Below are 9,501 nucleotides of genomic sequence, written 5' to 3'. Positions count from 1 at the left end.
TTGAATCACAGCCTATATTACTTATGCCTATCGCTGTTGTAAGCTGCATTTGAAAAGCCAAACTCAAGAATCATAAGATCACTTTGGGGAGCAAAGTGAAAGGGTGCAAATGGCACCAGAATTGCCAAGGATGCAAGGTACCAAGACCTGGGAAAAAAAACTCCATAACTTATTAAATGTATTCCAACAATACATGCTTTGAAAGATTAAAAAAAATGTTTTATTATTGTTTCTTAAATGCTATTTTATATTCTTTGTCTTCCTCAGGGTGTTTTTAAAATCTCTGTTTTTCAGGCTGTATATAATTGGATTACATAGAGGAGTTACAACAACATATGACAGAGACAATACTTTGTTGTTTTTTACTGAATCCGTTGATGGTGGTCTCAGGTACGTAGAACAGATAACTCCATAGAATAATATAACCACAGTGAGGTGGGAGCCACAGGTGGAAAAGGCCTTGCGTCTCCCTCCTTTAGACCGGATTTTCAGGATTGTTGAGATGATGTTGATGTAAGATGCGATAGTTAAAGCAAAAGGTGTTACTCCAAATACAAAACCAAGGACGTAGGTTGCTGTCTCAACAGCACGAGTGCTGCTACATGAAAGACTTATTACAGCTGGTAAGTCACAGAAGAAGTGGTTGATTGTATGAGACCTACAGAATGAGAGCCTTGATATTAGTACAACGTGCGCTATTGGGTCTATAAAACTAAACAGCCAGCATCCGGCAGCCAGCTTCATGCAAACTACATCATTCATGGTTTCCACATAGCGCAAAGGATTGCAAATGGCCACATATCGATCATAAGCCATGACTGTGAGAATCACAAATTCTGCAGACACCGTAGCCATGAAAAAAAACACCTGCAGCAAACATCCATTTAGAGAAATGTGTGTTCCTGTCAGAAAGAAGTGAGCGAGCATGTTTGGGAAAATGATGGTTGTGTAACAGATGTCAAGAAAGGCTAGGTTTGTCAGGAAAAAATACATTGGTGTGTGCAGTTGTGTGTTGTAATAGATAATAACCACGATGAGAAGGTTGCCCAAAAGTACCAAGAAGTAAACCAGCAAAAACGCCAAAAAAAGTGGAACTAGAATTTGCGTAAAATCATTGAAACCCACAATGATGAACTCAGTCCCTACAGTTTGATTTTCACCTTCCATGCGTCTTGGAATGCAGATTTCCAGTGTTGGGCTATCAGAGATATCTGCAATTAAAGAACAGAAAGAAAAATCAGTACACATCAAGCACCCTTTTAGGTGCGAAAACAGATGAGGCTGTCTGGCAGTCTAAGTTGATGTGTTTTCTATCAGAAGATAGCACAAGCTAGGTGCCTAGTAAGCCAGTTCTAATTGTTTCTTGTGTGTATTATGCATTTTTTTCATTTTCATAGGGCAACGATTCACTTGCATTATGTCTGTTGCTAATTTATTGGATGGTTACTTATTTATATGATAGATTGGAGCTGTAACTCTTACCAGGAAATGCAAAACTCAGAAGTACATGTCCTACTTTTAATTTGCACAGCACCCTGCCATATGGGCTATCTCGGGCCTACCTTTTGGGTGACATGTATGTAATAAAAGGGGTGTATAAGGTTTGGCAAGGGGTTTTAAATTCCAGGTTATCATGGCAGACAAACTGCACACACAGGCTCTGCAGTGGCAGGCCTGAGATACAGCTAAAGGGCTACTTGTGTGGGTCACGCAATAAGTGATGCAGGCCCACTGATAGTATTTCATTCATAGTGCACTCTACTACAGACTTATAGATTAATTAAATATACAAACTGTGGATGAACTAATGTAGCCATATTTATAGGAGAAACACGTGCACTTTAGCACTGGTCAGCAGTGGCAAAGTGCTCAGAGCCCTAACGCCAAAAAACAGAATAAGCAAAAAGAGGCTGTAAGCAGGCAAAGTGTTTTGGGGGAAGGTCACCTTAAGGCTGACAGGTCTAACATGAGGTGAGTAAAAAAATTCCTTTTAAATGTATGTTGTATGCCTGCTTGCAGGTGAGTGTGTTTATGTGAGAGAGAGAGAGAGAGTCAGTTTGTGTGTAAGTGTGAATTTAACTTCATGTGTAAGCATGTGTTTGTTTGTGAGTGAAATTGAAGGTCAAGAGATGTGTGATGTCACTGCTGATACCCTGGCATTTTGGTAAATTGATGTTCATGCCAGGACTCAACTTTTGGGGAAGCTGAACTACCTATTGATGATGGCAGGGTCATGTTGGGGGATGGCTCCTGTTGTACTCTGGATGATGGTGACACCCAGTGACTGACTATGGGTTTTTAAACCAGTTCTTCAAAAAAATTAACATCAAGTTGGCAAGGGCCTTACCAAATATTTAAAAAAAAATAGATAAAGTTGCTTACAAACTACAAATAAGCTATATCAAGGACCAGCTATGCCATATTAGTCTGCTAAAAATATAATTCAGTCCTGTTCAACAAGGATGTACAAGTAACCTCTCCTTTGTCTATTGATACAAGTGATGTCGACAAGGTGAATATAGTGGAAAGTTGAACGGATGAGCAAAGGCTTAGGCTAAAACTTGTTTACTTAATTCTGCTCACATTTTCTCAGACTTATCAAGAAGAAATCATATGGGGGAATATGCTCTTCTGCTCTTCTTAAAATATTAAACAATGACCATACCATATTCCGGAAGCACATCACATAGCAATCTACATAAAAGTCAAACAGACATTAACCCCTTCGCTGCGGTGCGAATTCCGCCGCAGCGCTGGGGGGGTTTGGGGGGTTTGCGGCGCCGCTATGCTCATGACGGAACCACGCCGTCATGAGTCACGGGTGAGCTGTGCTCATGACGGCGTGGTTCCGTCATGACTCCACCCACTGCGCTAATCGCCCGCACAGGCTGGGAATTAGCGCCGCGTGGGAGGAGCGGCCGCCAACGGCCGCAGCATGACGGAACCACTCCGTCATGAGCACACGGCGTCCGTGGCTCATGACGGAGTGGTTCCGTCAAGGGCATGCAAGGGGTTAAAGATGAACGTTATAGAACCTTCAAAGTAAACTTTTCTCCAAACCAGAGGGGAGCATCCTTTTTGTATTGATTTTAATCCTGTAAACAAGATTTAAAAATGTGATAACTGCCCAATAGGTAGAACTGATGAACTCATTGACTATTTAGGGAAACCCCAATATATTCCCACCATTGACCTCACTAAGGGATATTGGCAGATTCCAGTATGCCATGATGGCTAGGAAAAGACTACATTCTCCACCCCTTATTTTGTTTTCCACTTTGTGGTGCGCCCTTTTGAGTTGCATGTTGTACTTGCAACATTCCAGCCCCTTGTCATATCTGTGTGATATCTTAATATTCACAAGGATTGGGCTGAACATTTAAAACATCTAACAAATGTTTTGCATTCCTTAAAAGAGGTGGAGCTTCACATAAATGAAAAAGAATCATGACTGGCATACTTTAACGTTAAATATTCGGATTCTAATTAGGAAATGGACTGATAGAACCACAAGGAGAAAAAGTTTGTGGAGTCACATTCTTACCTTTCCTTAAAAACGAAAAAGACAAACGGGCCTTTTTCAGGTATCTTCAGCTACTACAGATAGTTTATTCCTAACTACTCACAGCTATCAGGACCATTAACTGATTTGATACAGAAGTCGACATCTAGTAAATATTTCAATCAATAAATGATTTCATCTAAACTGGTCTTACAATCACCAGACTTTAACTTAAACTTCATTCTTCAAACAGATGCCTCAAATTTTGGTGCTGGGGCATGTTAGACTTGTCAACCTTAGGGTGGTCATCCCCCAAACATATTGCCTTCCTCCTCCATTCTTGCTGGCCTTAGGACTCTGCACACTTTGCCACCGCTGACCAGTGCTAAGACGCATGTGCTCACACTTCAAAACAAGGTTACTCTGGTTTATCCCCAATTGGCATGTCTAGTTTATTTATAGGTCGTTAGTGAAGTGGTATTGTGTGTGCCCAGGGCCTGCAAATTAAATGCTACTAGTGGGCCTGCTGTGTTCAAGGAACAAGGGCAACACTACTCACAAAGAACCAGGGTATTAAGGATGCCTGCGGATCATGTAAACAAGAAAAATGATACCATATGCTCAATCGCAATCGTTAGACAGAGTATAGTTGTATAGAAAAAAACCTTTATACATGTTTAAAAAATATTTTTGGAGGGTAGAGATATATAAATAGAAAAAAATTGATAGTGGGCAATTTCTCAAGTGAATATAGAACCAAAGAAAAGTGACAAATTGTGGCATACAACAAGGTTTCTAAATATAGTTAAACGACCAAAACAAGTTGCAGAATACATAGGCACTGTCAACTGTACACATTCCGGAGACAGTGAATTGTGTGGATATTTAAATATATATGAATACTGTCAAGTTGGGTTCTTGATTTATTTATTAAAAATGACTCTAGTTTATTAGACTAGTGTAGGAATTGTGTGTGATGTTTTTGCTCTGCATTATTGTTTGAAATGTTTCACAAATACTTTACACTTTCCCTCTGGGTTAAGCCTGACTGCTTTGCTCCTAGTTGCCCGAGGGTTGAGCACAGGTTAATCTAGAGTTTGCTTGTGACTTCATCCTGACAAGGATTGTGGTTGCTGCTTGGCCAGGGCTACACCCTTGTCAACCAACAACTCAATTTCTTACAGGGCAGTATTATAACAACTTAAGGCCTTATTACAATGTTGGGTGGAAAGCCTCCTCCCCGCAGTCAGAATTTCCTGGATCGTTTTGGAACCCTTCTGACCGACTCGGCCTGTTTATATTCTGACCGACCGATTACGATGGTCACTGTCGGAATGTAAATCGGTAGGTCATGCCGCGTTGGTTCTGACCGGCTCTCTGGGTATTCGTGTCAGTCGGAAATGCATCGCACACCCCTATGGACAGCGTTTCCGTCCTCGGGATTACGATATCAGTTTCCAACAGCCTTTATCACTTGGCTTGTCCGACATGGAAAGGCTGTCGGGCCCCCTTCATCCTGCGGCCACTGGTTGGTGGCCGAGGGGGTACCTAAGAGATCCCCATGTAAAACCCTGCACTTTGTGGCAGGCAAAATGGGGTGGAACAGGAGCTCCCATAGGGAACAATGGGACTCTGACCGAACAGTGTTTGGTCACATCGTAATCCGTTGTTCAGAACCGCCGACTGCAAGTTGGTCGGTCACGATTCCGAGACAGTGTCGGGCGGAGGCTTTCCACCCAACATCATCATGGGGCTCTAAGTAGTCAGAATGTAGAAGCACCCTTTCTCTTTAGTAGTGGCAAAATATTTCCGAGAGAACAAAAATATCCCATAATAGAGAAGGAATGCTTAGAGATAAACTGGGCGATAGAGAAGCTGCAATGTTATCTGGAAGGACATACTTTTTTTTGTATTCTGATCATGCACCTCTTGGTTGGAATTAGTGCAAAGAGATGAAATGATACAGGACTTCTAAGGTGTCTTTTATCTCTACAATGTATATTTTTGAGGCTAGACACCAGAAAGCAAAGGAACAAATCAAAGTAGATTTTTCCCTCAAGGAAATCCAGTTTTTCCCAAATTTAAAAATCAAAGACAGGAGAGATGTTAAAAATGTCATAACTTATCTGGTTGCTTTGTTCTGACCACTCCTCTTCGCTATGCATGAACACCTAGGGCAAGACAAGAAATAATTAGAATAGAGAAAGGACAAGAGAACTGAAAAAACAGAAGGGACACGATACTGAAGAAAGACTTCAGTTTCTTCGCCTTAAGAGTTTAAATCCATACGAAGAGGAAACTGAAGATGGGGAGAAGGAGAGAGAGGAGGACCCAGTACTCTGCTATTCGGGAGTGGAAAATGACTCAAAGGAAAGGATAACACACCTGACGAAGAGCCAGCAGAAGTAGGAAATGTCCCAGAGACATGGGGGTGAAGGAAACTGGAGACCCTTGACTGGAAGTAGAGAGAACACCGGGGATGAGAAATTGAGCAGCTCCAGCAGGGTCCAGTCCAGCATCAGAAAGGAGATGATACCAGCTCCTCGCATGCTTCTGGAGGGGACAGCTGTCACAGGTGATGCTGGTTTTTTAAGCTGGCCGGGCAGATAGGGATGGAGAAGGAGGCCTGGGGTGAACGCCATAAAGAGAGGGAGACCCAAACGTAACAGATAACTCAAAGTAGTCACATGTTTATAATTTACTGGTGTGTCGCCGGAGAGCCATCCTGTGTACTATTTCTTTATAGTCAAATGTAAAAAAATTCTGCCATATAACTAGAATACTTGTTTCTAGAATTCTAAGTTATTTCATTTGTGTCCTTTTGGATTCCTTTTTATTTTTATTTACAAATGAAACCACAACCCTAACTTCAAACCTTTACCAGGAAAAAAAACGGAGTGAAAACAAGACTATATTTAAGAAGAAAGAAAAGGAAGTAGTCAGAATTATAACTAAATAAAAAGGAAGAACAGCAAACAAAAGCCCAATAATATTTTCTTGCTCACCTGTATTTTATTTTCTATCAAGGAATTGCACAATTTTGTGCTGGATCTGGGAAAACTGGGAAAAAGAGAATTTTGAGAACCCCACCCAGCGCCGACAGCAAAGAAAGTTGTCTTCAGAAAGGACTTCTGTACAAATTGATTAAATGGGAAACATAATTTACCCCACAGTCAGAACAATGACCAGCCTTTACAACAAAGTCACTACCCTTACTGCAAAGTTACCATGCATTACTTTACCACGCAAGTCGTTACAACTACTTACTGTAGTGGGCGCATTGTTGGACTGGTGTCGAATTTTTAAGTCCAACACCTTCCCTACTGCTGCATAGCCTGGGGTGGGAATAGTAATTGATATTATTCCAAAGGCTGGCGCCCCCTAAAGCATGTTGTAACTACGTATGTGGTAAGTTAACGCTTGGTAATGTCAGAGCAGTGACTGTGTCGTAAAGGCATGCAGGGTTCCGTCATACAACTGATTAAACGAATTGTGGTACTAAAATCTACTGGAAAAGACTCTCCTCAGAGAGATCAAGAAACAACTGCACGGACACAACAGCCCAGTTTGCTAACAGTTGTAAATTTTGACTCACTGTGATTGAATACCTTCACAGGGATGGCGGCCTACTAAGGACAGCAGACCACAATGCCAGCGCTCACATTTTAATAAAGTACGCTTTTTTTTTAAACTGCAGCCTATTTTACTTAAAGGAAACCGGGCTACATTTAAAACATGTCTTTTTTAAAAGTTTGCTTAAGTTTTCCGTAGACCACTTCCCACTCCAAAATGCTTGTTTTTAATCTCAAAGGTGAAGCCGTGCCAAGAAGATTGCAGAATTCAAGTTGTTAAATAAGTCAAGTCAGTGAGCTAAAGTGGTACCTTAGTGGATTTCAAAGTCCGTGATATACATTGACTTGTCCTCGAGGAAGAACACATGCCATGATTGATAAATACATCATTAATTAACACCATATCTATCTTTAAGGCGCCATCGCTCCTTAAACAAGCATTGGCAAAGCTAATAGGTTTGGCCTTTAAGTGGATGTGCAAACCAGACCAATTGGCATGTATAATGCTTCTTGTCTTTGACTTTTAACACTAAAATCGTAGAGCATGTGTTTTCTTGTTCCTCATGCATCCATTCCCCCTTTCTATATTGCTTCATTTGGACTCATACTCCACCACAGCCATTCCGTGATGTTCAGTCTTTAATTTGCAATGACAACCACACTCCCCAGTCCCACTCCCTGCCTCGCAGTAGATTTAAATGTGTGCATTTTTTATCAGGGCTCCACAGCTGCAGACTGCTACCGGGCCACTCACTATATTTCCCACATTATTTTGTACTTTTACAGTTAAAAATAAAAAAATGGCTGGAAGTGTATCAGGGCCAGTGGTTAATTTGTGAAAAAAACGTCAGGACGCAGCTTCCACCAGCCCTTTTCGCCTGTTAGCGCTGCCTAATAAAGAACCATGAAACCCTACAAGCTGTCAGGGGATGTGGCATATTGGCCAGAGCTGCCGACTTTGGAGCTGGGGAGCTAGGTTTGAGTCTCTGCTCAATATCCTGTGATTCTGTGTGAATCACGTAATCTACCTGATTAAGTGCCGGGGCTGAGCACTAGCAACCACCTGCTCAAATTAAGCACTGAACATGACACAAGTGTGCATGCATCACGACATGTGTGCACATCAGCAGCAACCTGTTAATGGCATTTTTATTACAAAACACATTCAGGGTGGCTGCTCACATGTCTGCATGCATATGCATAGTAGGGCACCCATTGAGACAGCCTGACAGCCATTTTGGCTTTCGCTTATTCCAGTGCAAACGACAACTGGCAAAGTCAATTGCTTGGCCTTTTAATGCAGAGAGATATTGGCTTTGCCAGTGCTTGATATTTTGTATCGAAGCCCTTCTTTATGATGACTCATTGCCTATAGCATAGGATGGTGGTTCCCGGCATCAGAATAAGGCCGTTCTGGTTTTGCTCTTCTTAGGCCAGTCCCTTAGTCCTAGATGTATGGTGTCTGTCTAATCTACCTTGGCCCCATAATCTGTCTGGCAGCAACATGTGGTTGAAGACAACCAGCTGCCTTGGCTGCTGTGGAAGCTCTTTCCTTTGATCCATCCAGCAACGAATAGACCCATCTTTGGAATTCTGTCATTTTGCTTCTCACTGAGCACTTGTGTGCAAGAAACCAAGGAATTGCCAATGAAGACGCTCTCTGCATTATTGGCCAGGAAACATACATTTGAAGCCAATAATCCTATTAAATCGACACACATTTTCAGTGTTCCTAGATCCAGGTCAGTACTTTCCAAACTTCTTTAGAACCACAACCCAATTTTCAGACTGACAAACTTTTGTGACCTACCTAGCTTAATGCACATGGGGCGGACGATTTTTAAATGTAACTAAAGCATTGTGTGGTAGCGCACTATCATTTACAAACAACATACATTCCACTGAAATGTCCACAGAATTTGCAGACATACAATTTTACTGATTAATCTGCATTGTAACAAATGACACTGTGTGGAAATCGGGTTTCAGTGAATGTTTATCATATATCAGGTTAAGTGTCTCCATATGTTTGAGCCTATTAAAATCTTTGCTTACTCCAGACTTCAGAATTACATCAATAAATGTGCTTCAGTTTTGCTCTCCTGACACCTGACTGTGCACAGTTCACACTTTATAGGTATTTACATTTTGCTGTGTTTGAAAAGAATGACATCCTCCAGCCGTTCATTTCGCACTCCCTGTTCCCTGCAAGATTGTCACATAATTCACTTTAATTTACTTTTCTGTCTCTGACTGCAAAGTGAGAGGAGTTTGTAAACACCAATCCCCATGCTAAGAAAATAAGCAGCTATTTGTCAGAAGACATAGCCTCTCGATTAACCTCTGTCTTTGAAAAGCAGCAAATGCGACAAGTTAAATACACAATTTGAAGGCTTTAACTTTTGCGACCCAGCACTGAGTCGCGAC

The 9,501-nt window shown here is 41.5% G+C and overlaps 1 protein-coding gene across 1 annotated transcript; it reads right to left on the bottom strand.

Annotated features, from left to right (window-relative positions):
* Positions 1–240: 240 nt before the first annotated feature.
* Positions 241–1,167, bottom strand: LOC146813065 (olfactory receptor 5V1-like). Its single transcript, XM_085614699.1, has one exon. It carries the CDS (start codon positions 1,165–1,167, stop codon positions 241–243), a length of 927 nt encoding a protein of 308 aa, XP_085470825.1.
* Between the last annotated feature and the right edge of the window lie 8,334 nt (positions 1,168–9,501).

Source organism: Triturus cristatus, chromosome 7 (genome assembly GCF_964204655.1).
Source record: "Triturus cristatus chromosome 7, aTriCri1.1, whole genome shotgun sequence".
Taxonomy (NCBI): Eukaryota; Metazoa; Chordata; class Amphibia; order Caudata; family Salamandridae; genus Triturus; species Triturus cristatus.
The sequence above is the reverse complement of the archived record's forward strand: the minus strand, read 5'-3'. Positions and strand labels throughout refer to the sequence as shown.